This window comes from Leptidea sinapis, chromosome 5 (assembly GCF_905404315.1).
Source record: "Leptidea sinapis chromosome 5, ilLepSina1.1, whole genome shotgun sequence".
NCBI lineage: Eukaryota > Metazoa > Arthropoda > Insecta > Lepidoptera > Pieridae > Leptidea > Leptidea sinapis.
The window spans coordinates 1,116,897-1,142,789 of NC_066269.1; the positions used below are offsets into that span (position 1 = coordinate 1,116,897).

Genomic DNA, 25,893 nt, shown 5'->3' on the forward strand with positions numbered 1-25,893 from the left:
CGGAGAGAGAGAACTTTTAAATCATAAAAATCATCGCTCTAAAATATTTTCGGCTTAATTCCATTTTCGTTGCGTACGTAGAACTTTGATGTGTGATAAAAAACAATTGACAAATGATTCCCACCAATTGTTAAACAAGCATCTCTATTCGTACAGGTTGTAAAAAATCCGAACAAAAAAACCGGACGTTTGTGCTAGTCTCACGGAATTCCGAATCTGAATTCCTGATCAGGAAACCTAATCCGGTTTCCGAACGTTTGCGCCCACCCTTAGTATGCCCCATGTATAAGCATAACACCACTCTATAGTGGTGATAATAGTAGTTTTCCAATTACAGAGCATAATGCGATTCAATGCCGCACAATGCCGAATTGTGCTGATGCTTAATTGGAACATGAATTAGTTTTAAAATGCACCAGCAGAGTGCGTGTGTACTAAGTTCAGTGTTGAAAAAAATATTCGTAGAGTTAGTAATCAAATAACAAAATAAGATGTTGTCTCCTTCATTTTTATAAATATGTTCATCTCCACGAAAACATTTAAATGATATGTGCTTCATTAAATGTTTCGATCAAGCCATTGCAATGTTGACAAAAGTATATTTCTGTTCAATAAATTTGTGTATAGGTACCTACTCTAGAATTCTATTATGAAATTGTATTCACATTTTAAAATATATGGTATATAAAATTAAATAGTCAATGTTTGCACCTTCATTTGTTTTATTTATTTAGAGCATTGGTAACAAGACCATCAGCTCAAACCAAAATACAATAAACGAAGAATATTTAAATCATTTTTCGGTAAATGTGGTTAAAAAAAGTTACAGTTTTTTAACATAGTCTGAATTAAGTTTAATTATTTCTAAAAAACTATGACGCCACGAAAGCTTTAATTTTTTTTCAACAATAAACAATATTACTACCGATATTTATAAAATTTTGATCATTGCCATCTTATAAAAAAAATACACGTTAATTTTCTGCCACTGAGTTGGTACCTATCTATTCTCTACACATCTCGCGAAAGGTAGGTACTTTTGAGAGTGCTCGATTGTGCGAAGCGTTGCTGTAGTTGGAACACTCAACGTTGAGCTGCGCCAAAGAGTATAATAATATATAGCTGCGCTCTAGTGCTGTAATTGGAAAACAGTCAATTTAGATTGATAATTTTGACAGTACACTGTAGGGATGGGATAATATGTAATCGGTAATGAATCTATTCGATTATTTTTCTTATATAACTTACAATCGATACTTGCAAGTTTCTGCTGAATGGATTTGGAATTTTGAAGAATTTGATATCTTTTGAATGAAAAATAAATTATTAATACGACAAATAAAGCCCTTCACAATAACCTTACACGTTTTTCAGTTTTTTTGTTCTTTTCGACGTTTTGTAACCGAGCTTAAGATTATACAATGTACTTTCAGTGTGGCATCAGAACTCATTAGCTAATGATTACAAAATGGATGATTAATATTAAAAAGTTACAAAAGATCTACTGACTAGTAACGCCATCTTTGAGTCGATAGATTCCTTTTTAATTTCCCAAGTAATAGCTGACAATATCGGACTGACACGTATTAAAGAATTTTTAATGATAATATTATTGCCAATAAAGAGCCGATGCCTTTTATATATTTTTTTCAAAACAGAGTTGATAATGTGTTATTCTTCATTATGCGTGACACATGACTTAAGAAGGGAGAGGATATCTACGGATAATATCCTAACGATGGTTTGACTCTTTGTTATTGGGACGCGGATGGAAAGGCAAATATTGATCCACAGATAGGCAAATATCTGCGATCAATTTATATCTTGGATTACAGATATATTATTAATTTGGGCCGTAAGTGGGCGGTACCTATCCATTAAAAATATGAAACTTCAAAGCTGTTAAAATGATCAATGTGAATTTCACAGACGTTTATTATTATTGAAAAAGGCCGGACTGTTGAATAGTTATGAGTTTGTATTTATTATTTAAGCAATCTGTTTCTACTACTGGACCAAGAATTGCATTTGAGTTAAAAAAACAAATACTGCCTAAAATTATGAACATAATACGTCTTTCAACATAAAAAATACTACATACCTGCTGCCCATTAATGATTTGCTGTTGTCGTGGGTTATCTACGGACATTATTTTTAATTTTATTTTATAAATACTTTAGTAGTGGTAAACCATAGGGACGTTACTTACGTAATAAATATAAACACTCACCTGATAAAAAATACACCACCACAGACCAAAAATAACATGAGACCCTGTGGAAAGAAATTTGTTTAAGAAACTAAACATCCAAATGCTAACTGGTATTAATGTATTTATTTGTCTGTAGATTTAATCATGCATCAGCATTAAAGTACGAATATCTCTTCGGAAACTTAAACAAATTTTGTTCTTTATATGAAGTTATTCTTCTTAAACTTACTCTTCTTCTGGTTCCTAAAATTTTCTCACACTGTACTTACTATCAAAGCCAAAGTTGTAAGTTTTTTAAAATAGTTTTCATTCTACAAACGGAGAATAGCACGAAGAATAAATAATTTTAAGGATTTTTGGTTTGTTACGCCAAAGAAGTATAAGTTCTTGCGAGCATACATAAGTAAACACACACTTTTTGAGTTAAATGAAACACCGTTGTTGTTTTTGTGAAGTATAATTATCTTTACGGTCTACATCACATAAGTAATACAAAAATACTAGAGCTTAATACAACAACCGTACGAGGTACCAATAGTTAAAATAGCGACAAAGCCAGGCACTTGTGAACAAGCTTACTTGACAGAAACAGGTCAGATATGGAATGTGAAACTAAAATCCGCTACATAAAGCATCTAGGGTTAGATCATTTTTATGTCTAAATATACTGTGTTAACAGTTAACTTCTTTTTTGAGCAATGCACGCATACTAACACAAAGTGACATACAAATCGCGAGTGTAAAGCTTGTCACGTACACTAAAGAAGAATCTAGTTAATGAAGGAAGTATCTTAAATACTTCTAAACCATGTTCTTATGAAATTTTATAGGAATGGGTTCATAAAACGAGGATAAGTCTATTTTTTTTTGTTTCAGAAATGATATTTCTCGACGCTATAAAGCGATCCATTACCCTTACTTAGTACATAAAATATGTGACTACCCCCATAGTATACCTACTCACAATAGGTTACTTACGTGTAGTATTCTGTACTGATATGTACAACAATTGGTTCAAAATTGCTTGATACAATTTTAATTTAAAATATGGTCCTCAATGCAAGTATGCTGGCAATTAAATATATTTTTGTTAATATTGTATACCTATTACGACAATTATCTAGAATTAATGTACATAGATAAAGTAGCCTTCATTGGAATGTTTCTTTTTTTATGCTATGTTAAGGACTACTTTAACAAATTATGAAAATACGAATAGGTATTTAAGTAATTAGTCTCAGTTATAGCTATCCATTTCATTTCACTTAGAAATATCATTTTCCCTTAAACAGAACATGCAGGTTTAAGAAAGTAAATGATAAAATGTGGGTTAATTGAGAAACGACTTAATACCTGGACTCGCAAATCAGTAGGTATCTAATGTAAATCAGTTACTTTTAAAATTATGTTATCTTTTTTAAACTACCTAATCTTTGATTCTTTCGTACTGTCATCTTGTCCATTGATTTACTCGAAACTTGATTAAAATTGATTCGAAAGAATCTTGGTCCTTAAGTCTCCTACAAGGATGGTTTTATGCTATAGGTAGTAAGACCCGGTGTATGATGCTGTTGTCAAATTCAGTTCCACAAAGCCTATTTTTAAATCGTTAGTTAAATCATAACTTAAGACTCACAACATAATATAATTTAGTTACATTTAAATAAAACTAACTTCTTTCCTGCTACAAATCTCTAACTTATTATAAGTGGTATAAATATTAAAATTATAACAAACAAAACATAACAACGTTAAATAAGTATTATGCAAGTGCGGTTAAGTAAGCAATAACCTAATTTAATAATACAAACTTAATCATAATTTTAAAAGGTAACTACAGCCATTCAAAAATGGTAATGTCCTGAAAAATCACTCGATTCTTTTTTTTTATTTTTTGTCACTTTACATCTCCGCCGTCAGACCATAATTAACTATAGACCATATGAAAAAAATATAAACCTGAAATCCACCAATATCTCTCTCAATAGGTCTCATTTAAAAAAATCGGATGATTGAAATTATAAATTATGAGTTATTGAAGGAACTCCTCACTCAGCGTTTTTCTTTTATTTCAACCACAAAACAAGTATTATACTTATCTCAAACATACTGAATTTCAGGCTTGTTACACTTTGGAACTGAGGGATTGATATGTATTTCGTATTGACATTACTTTAGATATATAATACAGCGTGGCATAACTACTAAAACGTAACCGATCATAAAATCATAAAAAAATAAATAAATAAAAGTAAATAATTGAAATTATTGGCGCGGCGTGGGACAAGTAGGCGACCTTCGCTAGCGCACGGCTACTAGATTACTTACAGGGTGTTCCGAAATGATATTATGGAAAATCGATTTTTTTTTAAATACATCCCATTAAAGCCAACAGCTGCTATCATACGAAAATTATTCTTATTAAGATATAAAAAAAATGCGATTGCAAATATGAAAATGGTCTCGCTCTTAAACAAAACTATTATTATATAAAATCACAACATTAATTATTGTAGAAGCACAACCAAATTGTAATCACTAAAATACTGACATGTTGTTTTCCCACAATATTTCTTTCACTCACAAGGCGTATCTTTTCAATATATATATTTATTTATTTATATCTTTTATGCATGCTGCCCCAGAGTCCCAGACCCGACTGAGCAGAGCGTATCATTTACCATCAGCTGAACGTCCTGCTCGTCTTCTCCCTTATTGTCACAAAATAAATTGTTAGATGTAGAAGTAAACAAAATCGTCGTCCATAGTTAAAAGTCTGGAAATGATATCGGCCATCTTGGATTATTGCACGATAATTCATGCAAAATATAGTAGCCGCTAATGTGACCAAAAGTTATATCGCGATAACTTTTTATGGCCTCACAAATAAACTTGGTATAAAGTTATATACCTGAGAATAAGCCAAGAACATGCAAAATGTTGACTATATCGCTGACATCATATGAATCATTGTATTTGTTGGATACAATTACTTATTGTGACAGTAATCACGACCATCATGTTCACGAAGCATCCTTACACAAACAATGAGTTCAAGCTCTAAAGGTTGATGCATACGATAATTTATATTTATACATTTAATTCTTTATTACTTTTCATTCAATAATTTATATTATTTAAACACCATTCATAAATTGGATGCAGCACACCTTACGAACAAATTTATTATGTATATTACAGCCACTGTAGTTACTATATTGATTGAAAAGAGTGGCCGTTGAGTTTCTTATATGTTCTACTCGCGAGCTCAACTTTTTACGAACATTATGCTAAATTCAGTAATTTAAAAGAAATACTTGTAGTGACGATTCGGAAGCGCTTAGTTGAAGCCTATTTCAATAAAGTTTATTTTACTTTGACTTTGACAACACTGTCAATACAATGACAACTGAAGTTTTCCGAATGTCAAGCAGATTGCAAATAAACGCGGGAAACGTTATACGTCCGAATAAACCAATCATAAGAAAAATGTCTATTTGTAAACATTTTGTATATACCTGGTTTATTCTCAATTATAACTTTATACCATTTAATTTTTAAGGCCGTTAGTGTCGCACGCAAAACATCGGCACGGATTACTTCGGGACGATAGATGCGACTTAAGTAATACAGTTATAATAATTGTGGTTTACAAGACATAGTACGATACGGACGGATAACAGAGACTCCGTGATAGCGAACTCGATAAACTTGAGACACGTGAACATCATACATCAATGAACCTAGAACAGCACGTAGCTCGGAGGCCGCTGGCTGTACTGGAACCGTGCAATGTCACCGTATCAGGGTGATGAAGCATCCTCAGCTCTTTCTCAGCCTTTTGATCGAGGTCAGCCCACCTGTAAGTAAATAGGGTCATCAAACATGGTACAAGAGAGTTTAAGAAGTAATACCAGGATTTACAAACTATGCGTCACTCAAACGGTTGGCTCAGTTGGTAAGAGGACTCAGACTGAAACACAGACGTCACGGTTTAGAGTCCCAGATCGTTCATAAATTTTGGTTACAAATGTAATTTATAAATGGTACAAAGGTGTTAAATGATTAATTATATAGTCCGCACGTTCGGCTGTTGTACCCACAGCATGCAACATGAAAAATATTAATAACTAAAGAAGAAAAGCCTTACATATTATAAAACTATAATTAATTATATAACCTTGCCTTAACAATTTATTTACTTATATTTAAAATATCCACCTAGGCTGTAGAATGTGTTTTGCACAACACAGCCCCTTAATATTACTTTGAATCGATTAATTTTTAAAGTTTTATAGACTCCGGAAACTGGTTAAAATTCTTATTAAACTATTCTAACAAAAGTGTTACTTTTAAAAATATTGTAATTGTTTGTTGGCTGCGATTTCACGCATTAACTAATCATTCGTGAAATTGCACAAAAATTGAAAGTGATACAAAAATGGGTAGGAAACATTTTATCCCGAAATTTTTAAGAGTTCCCGAAGCAGCGCGTAAACAGCACAGGCCACAGCCAAAATAACTATAATCCCTTACTATAGTCATTTAAAATTATCCATAATTGATGGCACAAATTGTTAATTTTCAATTTACCATACAGAAGTACTTCACCATTGTAAACTTGTTTACGATGTTCAATATTGTGGGTTATTCATAAAACAATTTTAATAAACACTTATTATCTGTGGTTATTTGAAGTAATATTTAATAAAAAGTTCATATAAATGGCACCACAATTTCGATGAAATAGAAGATTTAATGATTACAAATAATTATTTTCTTAGATTAACGCGAGTTTTATACATTTAAATAAAACACTTTTTAAACGATTAAAAAGTGTGTAATTGTATTTTAATGTCATTTTTTTGCGTATAAGTTACATTTTTATTATTATTTTAGTTAACCTTTTCAGAGCACATTCTTCAGGAGTACTAAAGTAAATTTAATATAAAAACACAGTTACAATTACACGCGTTTTAATGCTTTAAAAAGTGTTATATATATAGATTACAAATGATATAAAATTTGGAAGCACCTCTGAACAGCTAAGGAGAAAGCTTCCATAACATTATTGTCAGCTTTAGCGGAAGTCTCAATGAATGTCGATATTTTATTCTCCTCGCACCACTGTTTCAACTGATCATAAGATACCTCCCGGTCTTTTGATGACACATCTGACTGGAAAAAAAACGAAAGAACTCTGCATTTTTTAATATTTTGGAATGGTTAGGGAATAACCTCGCACGAATTGCTTTATTTAAAATCACAATTTACATTACATAAAAAATATAACACTTTGGAACTATTATAATAATTTTACATTAATAAGTTTATCTCAGAAAAAACTTTCATCCATAATTTCAACGACTGTCTTATGAATTTTAGATCAGGCCACGTGTCCTGACGCGAGTTTAACATTTTATACCCATCCCGAGAAAAAGTGCTCAACGCCGCTAAAGAAGTTTTCACTTCAAAAATAAAATTGCACATATATTACAAACAAATTGCGTGAGAACAAAGTGCACATGTCAGAAGTGGAACCTGCATTGTGCATGAACCTCTAAACTGCATATGAAGTCCTGGTAATGTTGCTAGGATGACACATGATTTCAACCATTATGAAAGACTAGCTAGCATATTAATGTTCTCCTGGTGTTTATGTAGTAATAGGTCGTGCGCATGACGTCACAGTGCATTAAGGTATACACGCGTCATACATAAGACAATCTCTTCTTCATCTATGATCGCCTGGTACCACTGTATAATGTACAGGTAGCGTCAAACGTTTAACACAATCTTGTTTTAGGTTAGGTTTAGGTATTCGTTACAAGTAAAAACTAAACAAAATATCTGCATTTTTTATTGATAATAATAGAACCATAAGTCTCATATCTGTTAAATAGAACAAGCCCTTTAACATTAAAAATTAAAAAGAAAAGATTATTATTTCTCAACTTTTAAGTTCTCTTTAAAACACGTAATACGTTAAATGTAAACAAAAACGTACACGTCATGAAGATGACGTGAGCTAATGAGCGTTAATCGGCTCAGACTCACGCGTGTTCGCGGAGTGAGAGTGGGTCGTAGCTAGCCGCGATGCATAAAGAAAGAGAAAATCAACTGAACTTCGGCCAAACTTATGATTTTTACCAAATGTTGGGCCGAAGTTCTACAGTCATTACAATATTGGAAAAATATATTATGATATTTATGAACGAATTCAATCTAAAGTGATGCAACAATGTGTATTAGTGAGATCACTATTCACTTCAAAAGCAACAAAATTATGAAGACACTCACTTTATTCCCCACAACAACAAATGGAAACTTCTCAATCCCATTTTTAACACCAGCATAATGCAAGAACTCATTCATCCAAGTTTTTATATTGTTGAAGGAACTCCGGTCATCTATTGCATATGCCAATATACAGATATCTGTGCCTCTGTAGAATGGTGTACGGAGAGATTTGAATCTCTCTTGGCCCGCTGTGTCCCATATCTGAAAGCATTAGTTAATTTTGAATAAACCGAGTTCAAATCCATGTTGAGATTTTTGGCTGTTCTCTACTATAATATGTATGTATTATACATGTAAACCTTCCTCTTGAATCACTATCTAATGTTGAAACAGCATTACAATCTGTTGAATAGTTTAAAAGATCTATTCAAACAGACAGCGACTTCTTATTATACTATGTAAATATCTGAAAACTTTTGGTTCAATTGCCATAAAATATGTCCATGTATGAGAGTCATGATGAGTCATGGTATGAGAAATATAACAAATACAAACTATCTATCTTTGATACGTAGATACAATTTAGTTAGATGAGATCCTCTTGCAGACTTCATCATGCTTTTCTTTCCTAAAATATTTAGAAAAAGAGACTATGGCTCCTCTGTGCATCATACTCACACACAGGGCTACTTATGGCAGTAAGATGAAATAAATAATATTTTTAACATTTATTTATACTCTTTCTCTGTCATATCTTGTGGTTGTTTTTAAACTTATTTTTTAACTTAATGATATAAGTCAAGATGTTTAAATATCTTTATTGCATCACTTTATGTAGAATGTCAGAACCTAAATTATAAGTGAAATTGATTTGAACTTATGTGGCTCCCACTTGCGACACCAAGTTACTGCAAAACACAATAAAAATAAATGCAACACTAATGTTATTTAAGTTTTTAACAAAAACAACATATTATAAGGGATCAAACTTTCTTTAGTTAATAAACCGTTGTAACAGGCACTTAGATAATCTTTTTGGAATTGCTTTAGGATGATAAACATAATAAGTATGTATATAAAGTATGTCATGTTCCTATTGCAAAACAATTTTTAAACTGCACACACAAAAAACTTATATAAAGAATAAAATATACCACGGTTTATCAAAGAGTAATCTAAGTCTAGTGTCACATTTAAGATGCTATTTGATTTGTGCCAATTCAGAATATGAAATAGATATATGGATCAGCTGGTCCACTCTAGTTGAGAGGCATTACCATTAGACACTCTACTCTCCTGGTTAAAGAAAATAATAAGGTATTTTACTTATTTCTTCTCTAAATAACAAGAAATATAGTATGAATACTTTGTAATAACAGGCAATTTTCCAAAACTCAATCACTACAGCACACTTATTATGTATAGTGTAGTGGATGGCTAATCTAGCTATTAAAACTCCTCAAATTAGTTTGTAAAATCTAATATAGTATTCGCAATCCCTACTTTAAAATTAAGACTAGCATAACTTTAGTACCACCTGCAGTGTATAAGGTTTTCCATTGACATCTATCATTTTATTCATGAATTCAACGCCAATTGTGTGGAAGTTGTGGTCGTCAAAGTGATTCGATATAAACCTGCTCATGAGACAAGATTTTCCAACTCCTCCATCTCCAAGGATTACAATCTTCAATAAAACATTCTTCGTCGCAGTTCTACCGTAACTTTGATCATTATCTCCAACCATTATGCCCTTGTTACTGTCATAATAGTGACAAACTTAATGCTTCCTTTATTACTTTAGCCTTGATTTTCGAGGTTTGTTTAATTAATGAATAAATCACTATGGCATGAATGTTTTAGACCAACACATTATGACAATAGTTCACCTATAAAATAATTTTAATAAATATAGAAAATCGTACATTTACTATGAATTTTCGAAATATTTAATTGCACAATTCGTGTCAGAAAAACAAATTCATCTAATTTAAATTCTAAAGATTAAAACATTGTATGATGGTAAAATGTAAACTGTCCTGCTGAATTCTGACTGAAGTCTGAACGGTTGCGGGTTGGATTTTCTCTTTGGTTCTGACTTCTGACCAAAGAAGATATTTATTTACCTACTCTACTTCTGACACAAACGTACCTAGCTAATTTTGGAGAAACAACTGTCAGTTCTAATTGTAGCAAATTTAATATTAATTTATCCGTCACTGTCAAGTGTCAACTTAAATGTGTTAGCTGTCAACTCAGACTTAAGACTCAAATCTCAATCTGAAAATAGAAATTAGTCTGTGGTTTATTCCGCTTTGTTTTGCGGAATAGAGTGGACATGTATTAATGTCATGTGGGTAATTTCATGCTGCATCGAGTTGTTTTTATGTTAGTTGTTTGAATCATAACAAAAGTGAAAGGACAATAATTCTATTTAAGATAATAAGTGATTTAATGATAACATAGTGTTTGTGATTTTAAATTGAGAAATAGTACATTTGCGCAATTGTTTGAACGACTTGATGTCAATAAACTTGTCGATGATGTTTTATGGGAAAGGTGTGCCGCGTCGCTAAATACCTGTTCGTGGCGACAGGGTGCATGAGGTCGGGACGCTGGCGGAGGCGTTCGGCGCCTGAAGTTGGTGAAATGTCCTATTAAATAGTGGGGTGAGTAAAACAAGGCTTAGTTTTGGTTTAGATGCCATGAGAAGGCGGCGAGTGGCGCGCGCTAGGGACGGGTTGCGTGCATTCACCTCTGACCTGCGGGGCGAGCGGCGCTCAAGGTCGGTGCGCTGCGTGAAGGTCGCTCGTCACGTGACGGAGGGTGCTCACCCCCGCGACCCTTCGTACGTCCTCGGTCCTATTCACCAGACGGCAGACAATATCATCGCGTACTGAAGTTTATTTGTAAAAGCTATTTTATATTTCGTCTCACAAATGTAGGTTTTATAATCGTATAATATAAAGAATATATTCAATTATTTAATAATTCATGAGATGAATTATTGATGTCATAAGAATATATTATTTTATAACTAATAAGATAGTGATTGAAATACAACATTAGGCAATAGTTACCTCTTCATATTGGGATTATTCATATATTTAGAATTTAGTTCCTCCGTATAGGATGATAATTAATAACTATACCTACATAATAATAATATATAGGAATGCGTTTCATATTGGATTAAGGCAAGTCATTCAGAGCAAGATAAAGTAGGTACCGATGCAAAAATGTATATTTATAATCCATAGTATTTGTTTTTATGAACAGTTTTCGCATGATACTTCATATTATAATAAATCTCACCGCTTTCCTCCCCGTAACTTGTTTTCTTGTACCCCACCATAGGAGTAGACAAAATATAAAATTCAATAGGTATTTTAAACAAATGAGGAGTTTATTAAAATTCATTTAGGTATTTACTGAAAATTGATACCATGATAAAATTGATATTTAACGCTATTCAGTAGTCATTCACTGTATTAATTAATGACATATTAAACTGCATCATATTCTTTTTTATGTTCAAATTTACGAATATTTTACGGATTTATAAATAATGCGCTTGAAAACGACCGGGTCCACACATAACGAATTTGGCGAAAAAATAGCTACGAACGAATGACATTGTGTGGTGCGGAGACTGAAAGAAAAGGAGTAACTATGATGCGATAATAAATAGCATGATGGTACGTGGGTGTCTTATAAAAGATCACATTCGGAGATATTATTTTTATCATGAGATTTTGTATTTCATTCAACAAAGAGGGTAAATTTGAATCATTTAAAAGGCAACCTTTTTGTTATTAACAACTTCAGTAATAAAAATAAAACATAAATTAGGTATATTATTTTGTTCTTTAAAAGCATATTCATTAGTATTTATAGGTATATAATATAACCATTTGTTTTGACTAAGATTATATAAAATATTAGCGGACCCGACAGACGTAGTTCTGTTAATTGGAGTTCACTACCATAAACACGAGGAGGAGAATAATATATAGACTGAATTGAGAATCTAAACCAATCTCAAATTCAGTGGAACACACACAAAAAAATTCATTCAAATCGGTCCGGCCGTTTAGGTGGAGTTCACTATCAACACACGTACAGAAGAATTATATATATATAAAGATATAGACCGAATGACAGTTGATTTTAAAACTAACAAAATGTATCTGTGGCCCCACAAATGAAACCAGACACGCTCTCGAGTCACAATATAGCAGCAAAAACTTGCATATCAACAACGAGGTCCGATTTTGATCTATTAATTATACAAAGCGAATTGATTGGTTTTGAATATTAATTCAACGAAACAAGAGACGCTCACGATATTTGTTCGCTTATAAATAACACAGTATCAATGCAAGTAATAAATTTATACGAACCAACATTGTCGTCAGTTCAATGTAGGTAAATGTCCTTGGAGCTTGGAATTACTATTTAAATCAAACGTCGCACATAACAGAAATACTAAATCCAATCGAATTAATAATTGGAAGTACCATCAATGCATTATGCCTGAATACTGTCTTAGTTGTTAAAAATGTATAAAAAAATAAAATATAATGTAAAAGATTTTTATGTCGCTCCTCCTTTTGCTACTCTCGTCGTATTGGTACCCTATGGTATATAAGTATTATTCCGCTCGGTTCAGTAGTTTTCGGAGTGTGGCGGAAGTTTTCAGTACAATTACCAAGTGCTACTATTATGGTATATTATATATCTCTAGAAATATGTAATAGTGGTGAGTAATATTATTGAAAGCACTGTCCTAATCTCTCTGTACAATTAAACTGAGTTCCTGAGGAAGTGCCGTGCATAACGCAGACGAAGTGGCGGGCAGAGGCTATGAATATTTAATATTATAAATGAGAATATCAGTGTTTGTTCCTCTCTAAGTCTCTATTCAAACCTTATGACATTTTAGTAATAAGGTTCATTTTATCCCAAAATAATACGCAAAAGCATGGAATCGATACAAAATCTGGGGTAGAAGCTAGTTATATATATATACACCTAGCTTAGGTTAAGTTATTAAATGTTTAATTAAATATACTTAAAGTTTGCCGTGTCATGTACAATTATTATTCGATGCGATGACTCCAAAACAGCTGGACCGATATGTATATTATCAAGCAATCTTCGGATTATTCAAAATAATTTATCTATTACTTAATTAATTAAATAATTCCAAAATGTTCCGCACTTCATGACTCTAGTTTGAATAGTGGTTGTCCAGTCGGAATTTATTTATTATGTATGTAAAAAGTAACACATACACTGTGTTGTGAAAAAAGTGCAATAATCTCAGCCGATGATTATTATCACTTACGTATACGTGCAAGAACTCGAATATTATCATATCAGTTTCCTCTATATCCTCAAACACAAACTATGAAGAAAACTAAATAATATACTTTTTAAAGGATTAAATCGCGTATATCGTAATTGTGTTTTTACATTAAGTTTTTTGCATAAAAGTTATATTTTTAATAATATTTTATCTAACCCGAAGCTTCGTGACCATTTCCGGGCACGTTTTTAACCGACTTCAAGAAGGAGGAGGTTCTCAATTCAATCTGTATTTTTTATGTATGTATACCGACTACGCTGAGATTTCTGATCCGATGTACATGATTCAACTTTTTCAGTCACAGTTACATGCACATGAGTTTTAATCCTTAAAATATTTATCCTTTACTTATATTATTCGTTAAGATCAATCATGTGCTAAAATGTAAAAGTATTAAATGGGAGAGACGAAAATCCCTATCGCAAATGACGTTTCATGATAGGTAGGTACATAATAAGTTGCCTTTCATATAGACTCAAGTACAACTACTTTGATTGCAGACACACCCTCATACAGTATTATGTAAATAGCTTTGATAGACAGATGTGATTTATGTGTAGGTTGTTGAATATTGCAAAATTCATTTGAATTTGCATTTTATATTATTATTATACGAAGTATAACTGTAATCTAACGGTTCTGTACTATTTTTGATAAACAGGAAAGTAGGTGTTGCATGTGGAATATTAAATAGAGTTTATGTTAGGATACTATAACTCGAATCTGTTTCACAAAACTTTTATTATGCTGTTTAGTAAATTAAATATTTCGAAAAAATCTAAGGTTAGTTTGATTTAGAACGTAAAATATACAATATACAGATTGAACGATTCCCTTTGAGTAAGTAAAACTTTGATTTTAGAAATTATGACAAAATAACCTTGCATCCGTGAAGATTTCACATGCCCATATTCGGGCTTTAATCACCCAATTAATTTAAGTGTATTTTTCAATTCATTCATAAGCTAAATTAGTCATCCCCATCATCTGGATGTGGCGTTCCTCCACAGTGCGGTTTGTAAGGAACTTTCTTCCATGTACAACCAAGCTATGGAATAAGCTTATTTGTGTGGTGTTTCCAGGACGAAATGACATAAGTACCTTTAAAATAGCGCGTAATCCTTTCTTAAAGTGGGTAACGCTCCTATAATTCCTCTGGTGTTGCAAGAGAATGTGGGCGGCGGTGATCACTTAACATCAACACCCGTACGCTCGTTTGCCCTCTCTTCCATAAAAGAAGACATCTATTTGTATTACAAGACACGTAATATAACAACGTTAATATTCACTAGATTCGAACAGCAATGAATTCTGTTATAATCTAGCCATGGATCGGCAACCATTCTCCGGCAGCAACGGTTAAATTGCAAAATGAATGTCGAAATAGGTTCCAGGCTCATTGTTTGTTCTGTACCGGATGAGATTGATTAATCGCTAAACAACTGTAATAATTAGATTTAATGCTAACGGTAAAGCTTAATTTTTATTGAGGAAGTAATTTTAATGATCAGATTACTATTCAGAGGTGAAAGGTTGGTTATAAAAACAATACAAAACATTTTTTTGAATTTAAACGTCCATCATGAAATAATGTTAACTAGTAGTGGCAGTAGTCTACCAAATAAATGTATAATGCACGATTGTTTAAATTTATGCTTGACAGTTTATGTCGTAGATTACGTTCACGAACTCCAGTTTTATTTCAACAGAAATAGACTTGTTTTGACAGTCTCTTGATATTTTGTTCAACAATTATTTTGATGCGGATGTATACCTTATATCATTAAACGAGCAATTCTTGTATATAAATCTTAATATATATAAATTACGTGTCATGTTGTTTGTCCGCGATGGACTCCTAAACTAAAGAACGGATGGGGATTTCTTCATGGAGTGCAGTTTAGTCCAACTTGAGAGATAGGATAGTTTTTATTTCGATTTGGCACCCATAATTATTTTAATTTCCAATATTTGTTTTGTATGGACATATTTTCTATGAGAGAATTTAGTGACGCACGGTTTGACAGTTCCACTATGAAACAATTTCAAGATAACAACTGGGAGCATTTTTTACGAAATAATTCTTGATGTTTTGAAATATTATTGGCAAATTTCTATAAAACAGTATTTTTTTTTATCTATAGAACAACGTCTGTCGTGTGAGCTTGTATATATATATATCATGTAATCTCAATCTCGGAAACAGCTCCAACGATTTTAATGAAACTTACTAAACAGGTAGTTTCGGGGCAGAGAAATCGATCTAGCTAGCTTCAATTTTAAAAAATGTAGTTTTAGCCGTGTTTTGGTGACAAACTGCTACAATAACATTAGAATACAAAGGTAAATTTCGCCACTGTATATATGCAAGACTATAATAACTAAGATGGGTCATTGGGTGAACCGGAAAGCAGTAGACCCCGGTTCGAATCCAGATGTTTGTTACTTTTTTTTGTTCAAGTTTTGTTCCTTCTTAATAATCCGAGCAAGGCTCGGTCGTCAAGGTACTTAATATATGTATACACAAGCGTACTATAAAATATCAAGCACACATGGGTGTAACGTAGCACGCTTGGTACGTTGTAAAGAAAGCGAAATTATATTAATTGATGATACAGCATTTGTAAAATCAAGGAGCTTGTAAGACCTATTGTTATAGTAATGTGGAGTTGTGTACGCGATTGTACTTTGACTCTCGCTAGTCGCTACTTTCTTGTACGCTAGTGTGCGTTCGGTCGCTACGGACGTGTGCGTTGCGGCCGGTGACCTTGCTATGAGGCGGAAGCGCTCGGTCGTGTGAGTCAGCGAGCGTCTGCCGCAGAGAGCAGGGACCTTCATAGTTCAAGCGGTGCTCTATTATCTGTATTGTCTATGGTTATTATATTAATATGCTCTCTACACAGAGTAGTGGTACTATCGCCGTATCACGGAGCAATGAGCGGTATTGACGATTAGTAATGAGGTGAATGTACGTATTATGGCGGGAAAATTAATTTATGTTCTAATTAGTACAGAAAGTAGCTATCAGAAATATACGAGTACGTCCCAAACCTACGCGATGCAAAACATTCATAAAACTTAGTTTTAATTCTGAATTTCCTATAAATTCATTATAGTTTTGTATAATAGGGAGCGTAACACTGAAATAGTTAGTATCTAAGATTATTATACTTCTAAATACATGTGACAGCTATGAACACGTCGAAAATAGCGGTGAACTGTTACCCTCTATTTTCAGCAACTCATGCACATTAAAACAAAGTGACATACATATCGCGAATGTAAGACGCAACTTGTCATGCACACTAAAGTAATAAAACTGGCCTGTTTCCATGCGTTGCTAGAGACTATCTATATTCTAGACGTATAAATTATAGCTAAGTAAGGCTAGTTTAGTTTACAGAGCGGAAAGTGCCGAATTATGTTTCATTTATATATTTTACTTATATCAAAATGAATGTATTTAGTATACACTTATAATAAAAAATGTTTTGTAGAATCCAATTGGTTAAATAATAATAAATTTATTACGAATAACGAGAAGCTTTATATTATTATAATTTCTGTCAACTCCAAAGCCAATTGTATATAAATTATTTGTATTTTCTTCGCCTATCTAATTTATCAAAATTTTTAAATAACATAATGCGAAAATAAGCTAGATTTTTGACACACCCAATATTTTATACCATGGAGTACAAATAATAATCTTATATATAAAATTCTCGTGTCACAATGTTCGTTCCCGTACTCCTCCGAAACGGCTTGACCGATTCTCATGAAATTTTGTGAGCATATTGAGTAGGTCTGAGAATCGGCCAACATCTATTTTTCATCCCCCTAAATGTTAAGGGTGGTCCACACGAAATTTTTTTTTTAATTTTTTTGACATTTTTTTTCAAATTTCTTTGATTATGAGTCAGCCTTAAAAAATACATACAACTTCAAATTTTCACCCATCTACGATCAACAGTTACTTTTGTATCGCGATATTAATATCGGCAATACAACGTTTGCTGGGTCAGCTAGTAATTATATATTAATTTCATAAGGCCATGTAACTTTATGAACAATAAAGCTTGCGACAAACAATATTGAATTGGGACCAGTTGATTCAATTATAACAAATATGTATATTGAACTATTTTTGTCCCTGATCCCCCTTATTCATAATAATCTGCTAACTTAAAGCATTGCTAATTAACACTCTGTCTTCTTCTATTGACCTAAGTCAGAATGAGAAATAACACTCCTTAGCGGCTGTTTAAAGTTAGTGGACCATTATGAATAAGGGGGTATGTATTTACATTTTTCTAGTTTGTGGTGTTGTGTTTTTCTCATTTTTGAACACTCCTTCAACACATTTGCGAGGAAAAAACAAATATGTATAAACAAAACAAAGAGAAACTTATGGGAAATGGCGCGCAAGTTTTTTTTTTACCTACTAGCCTACTAGCCTACTTCAAATATTATAATTTAGCGTTATAATTTAACTGAAAAAATACATATATTTTATATAACAAATTATTATGAATTATACATAATTTGATAATTTAATAACATGAATGATAACTTCTATTATAAGTATTATTTACAGTAGGGGCTGACAATTATATAACATATCAACACTTGGTAAACATCACGAATCTACATCAGTTCGTAAAGGGCTTTGACACGGGGAGAAGAACTGATAAGATATTCCCAGCCAATCTTACAATAACAAAATTGCTTAGTCTAGGTACTTCTCAAATTCAAATATTTTTATTCAAAACAGGGTATATGAAATCGCTTATTGAAAGTCAAAAAATTTCACCCATTCGAGAAACTATGCCTTAAAACTGAGAAGAACGGGCACAGAAACTCATATATCATATTACTTGCTATACTATTATAAGTGGCTTTCGAAGAAAAAGTTAAAAACCATGCATTATTTGTTATCTTCTATACAAAGACTGAAACAAAATTGGAGTGTCTGTTTGTAATATTGAAATAACCGTTATTTACTACATGTATATGAATATATATACGGTACATACACCAAAAAAATTTTTTTTTTACAATTTTTGTCTGTCTGTCTAGTTGTTCCGGCTAATCTCTGAAATGGCTGGACCGATATTGACGGGACATTTATTGGCAGGTAGCTGATGTAATAAGGAGTAACTTAAGCTACGTTTATTTTAGAAAAATAAAGTAATGTTGCTTGTCCAAGAAACGGTCTAACTCTAAAAATAATTTATATATGGCAAGACAACGTTTGCCGAGTCAGCTAGTCTTATATAAAACTAGCTGACCCGGCAAACGTTGTTTTGCCATATAAAGTATAATTCACGCGATAGTTTTATAAGTAATAAATTATTGCCTATATTATAGCCTGTACATCATTTTGTTCTATTGTCAATAGTTTTTGCAGCGCACGCAAAAATAGGTTTTCGATTTTACACCTTGTGTTACAAAATAGCAATTTTATTACGGATCCCTAATTTTGAAAAAAAAAACATAGCCTATAGCCTTCCTCGATAAATGGACTACCCAACACTGAAAGAATCATTCAAATCGGACCAGTAGTACCAGAGATTAGCGCGTTCAAACAAACAAACAAACAAACAAACACTGCAGCTTTATAATATTAGTATAGATTATATAATGCTATAATATTGTAATCCTTCTTTATAATAATAATATAAACCGAATCTGAAAAAAAATGGATAAACATTTAAAATAAATCTCGCATGTTTTTTAAATAAAACCTACACACTACAGCTAACACATCTTCACATTCTTGGCATGTATGGCTTGATTGTCATTGCTTGTAGTGGTGTCGTGGGTCGGGTGGTTCCCTTCCCTAAAATATGGTGCAGCGAGATATGCTCGTGAACGGGCGTTTCTTGTGGTCCAGTCACCGATAACTCTGCTTGATATTGTTAAAATTACAAAAACATGCGTGAATACGGTGCTCGCGCAATACATTAAATATTTATTTACATTGTGTGTGGGTCTACTGTACTCATTATTTCTTGTGGTTTTTTTAATTAACTAACATTCATTTTTTTGGTTCAATAACTAAATCGAGTTTGAACGTATTTGAGGTTTCTATAAGGGTAAATGATAAAAAGTATAACTTTTGACATACATAACTATCATTTTTTTATTATTTATCTTGAGTTCTATAACTGTGAAGCGAAGTTGTCCAATATAATTTTCATGTACGGCGATAGTTCAATTCTCAACGTGACGAGCGCAGTTTTGAGTTTTTCAAGAATCCTGAGCGGCACTGTATTGTAATGGACAGGGCGTATCAATTACCATCAGCTGAACGTCCTGCTCGTCTCGTCCCTGATTTTCATAAAAAAAATTGAATTTCAAAGATTCATTCACGACGCAGGATTACTGATAGTGTGTATTTCATTATTTAAATATAAATGCAGAAACCATTTCGATCGTTCGTGAGTTGCTTAACTTTTTAATTTGACCTTCATCGGCAGGAAGCATGACGTGTTATGGAAATTAAGCTTTGTGCCAAATTACCATGAAATACATTTTGTCTGCACATAATATAAAGTCGGAGTGTTTGTTGGTAAAATAAAAAAAGTACTTTCTACTCAGTCCTTATTATGTTTTTACACGGTACTTAACTGAATAAAGTGAATGGGGAAAAGTAAGTAAAAATCTATTAGTAAGAGGTAAGAAGCGGTGCGGTGGGGGGCTGCAAAATGGGTTAGCACTTCTGAGTTATTGACTTTGTTTCAATCTGCCTATTAATGAAATGTATATGGTTTTCAAATAGGTTAATCGAATTTATTTAAATTTCATTGCTTTCTGTTGTGTTTAGCTGTGTAGGTGTTCATGATAAAATTTAACCAGTGACTTTTAATAAAAAGGTATTAAAAGTTACAGTAGTCGTGCACAATATAGGAATAGATCAGTATTTTTACTTCATACTAGAGCGCCCGAATTGACGCACGCACACATACATACGATTTACACGGCCGCTAAGCAATGTTAGGGAGACAAAGCTATTGAGTGTCACGCCGCACGCCGCCGAGACTGGTCGCTGTCCGAGTTAAATTAGCTCCACCGCGAGGTCCACGTTGTCAATATTTTTGTTTGTACCATCCCTACCGCTCCGCCCAGACTTAAGTATAAATTTCAAGGAGACCGCTGAGTTAGAGCGTTTCGCACTACGTCCGATTTTTCGGATCGACCCGACCTGTACCCGTGAAAATACGGTCCGGTATAGTCGTAGAACTATTTCTAACGGTTGATAGAAAGAAATTGGATGACGGAAGCCGGATCTAGTGCGTAAACTACAATAGAAATAGTTCTACGACTACTTCGGACCGTGTTTTCACGGATACGGATCGGATTCGGATCGGACGTAGTGCGAAAGTGCTCTAACGCTGTTGTTCCATTACTTGTATTGTGTTGCGTGTCTTGTGGATGTTATGTAAGCGAAGTTTGAAAATAACGATCGAAGATTTGTTCTATATGCGTCTCGCGCTAAACCTGCGTGGTTCAACGATAGTAGGAAAGATGGACTTACTCGAGTCTGCGCAGTCCAAGTTCTTATGAAAAGAACAATTGAGTAGACGAAGTTTAGTTTTTCTACAGATTTTTAAAATTTAACTTAACAGAAATCAAATCAAATTCAATTTAGTTACATACCAGCGTTTGAGATTCGATTTCTACTTATTTTGCCAGATTTATATATGACACAGACAGTGCAGATATTAAACTCCTATTTAAACAAAAGAATATGCAATTCATAGCCTAGATGTATGAACACCTATAAGGCCAGATACCGCCTTAAGTGATTATTCTTTTGCTATTGCTAGAGCCAGAAAATTATTTAGTTTTGCATACTCTCCAAGTTGAATCGATAATTGATATATTATGATGAGTACATAATATAAAATGCTACACATTTGCACCGCGACTATGTCTGCGAAAAGTTTATGGGATTTTTCTCGGTGAATGCATTCCTAGAAAGAAAGTCGATGTCAGACTGCCAGCTTCTAAGTAGCAGCCGTGTAAAAAATGGCTGACCGTATGCGCCCGTTACAAATGGAAGAAGGATCGACACACAGTTACAAAACTAATGTTTCCTTTCAGTTTCCTTTAATTAATACTTAGTAATACTTTACGAAATTCAAAAGTATTGTTAAAAAACGTTTGTGTGGTAAAGGTTACTATAACATAAATAACTTTCTCGTATTTATATATTCATAAATGATTCCACAGATTGGGAATGGAGCGACCGCCCTCAGGCTTTTAAATAATAAATTTTAATGTACGATATTACACTGTAACCATATTTTTATGAAAAAAAGAAGCCCTCTGAGTTATTTGCGACCGTTCTTCTAAGATCTGAGGCATACTTTTTCGAATGGGTCATTTTTGACTTTTAACAATATTATAATATCCTATTTTGAATAAGAATGTGTTATTTCTGGAGTTCACATGAATTTTAACTAATTTAACTATTTTAGAAGGCGCCCTGAGCACTTTATTTAGTTGGTGTTGAATGAGCCTGAGCTATCAGGCTTGGCTACTTAACGCTCGTTTCAGTAAAGTCGGTTCGATTCCATTGAAGGAGACCGTCCAAGGAGGAGCAGTGTCCTAGGTGAAGGATCAGGACGCGACTGCGAATATACGCGATTGTCGATACATATTGAATTGGCCTACGTGACTAGACGCATGCAGGGTGCGGCGCGTATCGAAGCGAACGCGATAATTTGGTTTTATTTCGCGCGAAACGGACGAAACGCCGCTGCTACTTCCACGGTTTACCACCGCCATCCTTTCAGTGGGTACGCGACCGGGGCCTTGCATTTTAAAACCCACTCATCTTTGCCTGAGGTTAATTTTAGTGAAACTTATTAAGATTTAAGATATTGAGCTTACTTGATGTCACAAAAACGTGTCACGTTACAACTTTTCCTACTGAGACAATCCACGTGAAACACCCGATAACTGACTGGTTTCATATAGCTCAAGGGCTCTTTGAATGAATTTAATACAGGCTCCGCTTTTGCTTAAACCGGCGCAGGACGATTTGCGCGCATGTTGAACAGAATCGCCGCGTCGCACCGCTCCGCATTAATTCGCATTGGATCGATTCGCAATCGTGTTCGCGTTGAGTCTCCCACGTAGGACGCAGCCTTAGAGTAAAAATAAGAGGCCATTTTTAATACAAATGTTTTCTTTACTCCTTGGTTTTTAACCCTAGATCAAAATTACTTCCAAGAAAATTAATATCATCGTTATCTGTGTCTCTCTGTTTTTCTTTTTCTAATATTCTTGTTTTGTAAGTGGTAGAGCGTTCGGGGACTGCCTCGACGTCTTTGCCCGTCCTGAGGGAACCAATGCGTGACGACCTGTGCCCATCGGTCTGTGTGTATTCGACATACATGCCCAGCCCAGTTCCACTTTAGCCTGGCGGTTTTTTCTCCCACATCAGCAATGCCAGTCCTGGAGCGCAGTTCCGTATGTCTATGTGATGAATAAACTCATCAATAATAACACGAGGATGGGCTACAGAAGTCACGGACAGAATTTTCTTAATCCATATCAAAACAGCATGAGGTAGGGGGAAGAGACACGCTGGCCGAAGAAGGAAATACGGGCTACGAAACATACGGGAGTGGGACGGGATAACGTTCGTCGAACAACTGATCACCAACCGTCTAGCCGGTGATAGGAACCAATCCAAAAAGCTGACGGCCAACCTTCATGAGGAAACATTAGTGACTATTGTTCCATACAAACGTTCTCCACTCTATACTCCTTGGTTTTTAATCCCAGATCAAAATTATTTTCCAATAAAATCAATATCATTGTTATCTGTGTCTCCCTGCTTTGGTTTGTCTCATATTCTTTTTTTAAGTGCTAGAGTACTTTAAAAAATGCTTACAACGGCTTAATCGTATCGCCCAACATACCAATCAGACAATAATAAGGGAAAAGATTGAAACAGTTCGACAAACAATATGTCATTTCCATTGAGTTTACATACTTTCGTTGCCATTCGTTAATTAATTAAGGAGGAAATTGTCGAAAGAATCCCTGATTTTGAGTTTTAAGTCGAAGCAGTTGTCCTTACCACAGCGATGATTGTCTCGCCAGAGTAACCGAGACGATATGTTGTTTTAGAATTATTAAATCTAAAAAGAGCGGCCAAGTGCGGGTCGGACTCGCCCATGAAGGGTTCCGTAGCAGCAAGTAACATAGTATAAAAGTATTGATTTATTCTTAGTTGCAATTCTTGAATATTTACATTACTATTTTGTGTATTATTTGTTTCATTATTGAATCCTATAAAAGTAACAATTGGCTTATGGTAGCCATAATAACCAACGAAATTTTTACATCGTAGGTATGTCATCTAAAGTCTTTCAGACGGCTTTGACAATTAATAAGTAAATATTAAAGAAATAAAAATATTAACGGCTGTATGGGCTTGAACCCATTGCCTGTCCTAATAATGGACGAAGAAACAAAAAAAAATTAACGAATGTCGCAAACATCAGAATTTTTTTGAAAAAATTTATTTCTTGGAGATTTTCAAAAAATATTACTCAGTTAAAGAACTTTTTACGGTTAAAAATTATTTTGTTTGATTTTTTTCTGACGGAAGTATAGCGTTACGTAACAAAGCAGTTTAACCTCCCATAAGAAGTTCACTTCAATATCAATCTCGGACCGCTTAGAATTGCGATTGACATAGTAATTGGCCGTATATAAAACGCCGTAGTAAACTGAATGACGGCTCGTTGCCCATTCGTGTAACGGCTATGAGCATTATATAATATTATATCTCAGATAACGCGAATTGTATGTCGCGCGAGTGTCACGACGTACCCCATTATTAATGTCAGATTAGCGGTCAGGCGGAGCTGGCCACATCAGTATCAGATTTAAACAAGCGGCCAAGTGCGAGTCGGACTCTCCCATCAAAGGTTAGTATTAGATAATGGTTCACGAAAAAGGTTTGAGTTGATTGAATGAAAGGTAAATTGCGACAAAATCAAACCAAATTTCGGTGGAAGTTTGCATGGTAATTTTCATCACATATTGTTTTTATCATTCTCTTATTTTAGAAGTTAGGGGGGGGGGGGGGCTTTAACTTATTGTTTTATTTTTCTATTTTTGGGCGGAAATCTTAACATGGTTCGCAGAATACATCTAGTTACCAAGTTCCAGTAATACACTGGCCTTCAAAAGTAAGTATCACACTTTTAAAATTGGGAGAACGTTTTAAGTTCACAAGATATACTTTCGAAATAAAAAGGACTCCGAAGAGAATTTAATTTTGTACATAAAAACTTTATAGTCGGTAACCTTCTTTTAATAATTGGCTGAAAAAAATTTTCAAAAACAAAACCATTCCTTTTTCAAAGTGGACGTTTCTGAATTACAATTTTACCATTCACATTTTTCCTTCTGTTTTAAACTTTTTTCAAGATCGATGGGTCTTGTTTTAAAAATTTATGCTAAAAAGCACATTACATTTATTTTTCATGCCTCTTTCAGTTGAAGAATGTGCTAGGATTATGGCTTTTCTGGAACTAGGCATCAGTATGCGTCGCACTGCAAGAATGGTGGGTGTGACGGTACGAACGGTCCAGAAGGTAAAGCGAAGGTACGAAGAGACTGGACACCATCTGAGGAGACCTTGTAATGGCAGACCCAGGTGTACCAGTGCCCGATAAGATCGTTATATTATCTCCACTGTGTTAAGAAATCGCCACCAAAGTGCAGTTGATGTCCAGCAACAGCTACTTCAGACCCGGAGGGACCTACATTAGTGAGAGTACAGTGAGAAGAAGACTTGCTGAAGCAAATTTGAAACCCCGAAGACCAGCGAGTGGCCCAAAACTCGAGAGACAGCATCGAGTAGCGAGACTTCGATACGCCCGTGAACACATGCAGTGGGATGAAGAAGAATGGTCAAGAATTTTGTTTGCAGATGAGTCTCGATTCTCCCTTTACACTTCTGACGGAAGGCGAAGTGTTTACAGGTGACCTGGTGAGCGATACCTTCAAGATGCAGGCTCAGAAAGAGTCCAATATG

At 33.8% G+C, this 25,893-nt stretch overlaps 2 protein-coding genes across 2 annotated transcripts in view; one reads left to right on the plus strand and one right to left on the minus strand.

Annotated features, from left to right (window-relative positions):
• Positions 1–2,650: 2,650 nt before the first annotated feature.
• On the minus strand, positions 2,651–10,504 carry LOC126964689 (ras-related protein Rab-9B). Its single transcript, XM_050807967.1, has 4 exons — positions 9,990–10,504; positions 8,513–8,713; positions 7,248–7,390; positions 2,651–6,072 (listed from the first exon to the last, which is right to left on the minus strand). Exons 1-4 carry the CDS (start codon positions 10,197–10,199, stop codon positions 5,940–5,942), a joined length of 687 nt encoding a protein of 228 aa, XP_050663924.1. The 5' UTR covers positions 10,200–10,504; the 3' UTR covers positions 2,651–5,939.
• A 140-nt stretch (positions 10,505–10,644) lies between these two features.
• The window catches only part of LOC126964642 (nuclear hormone receptor FTZ-F1 beta), a 67,963-nt gene continuing 52,714 nt past the window's right edge, over positions 10,645–25,893 (plus strand). The window contains exon 1 of the mRNA XM_050807877.1: positions 10,645–11,121. The gene's annotated coding sequence lies outside the window, so the exon portion shown is untranslated. The remainder of the gene's footprint in view (positions 11,122–25,893) is intronic.

Coding starts and splice junctions, on each gene's coding strand:
- LOC126964689 (XM_050807967.1), bottom strand. CDS start 10,199: ATGGTTGGAGATAATGATCAAAGTTACGGTAGAACTGCGACGAAGAAT. Junction 8,714..9,989: donor GAAAACCTTATACACTGCAG/GTGGTACTAAAG, acceptor TAATGCTTTCAG/ATATGGGACACAGCGGGCCA. Junction 6,073..7,247: donor TTCTCCTTAGCTGTTCAGAG/GTGCTTCCAAAT, acceptor ATTTACTTACAG/GTGGGCTGACCTCGATCAAA.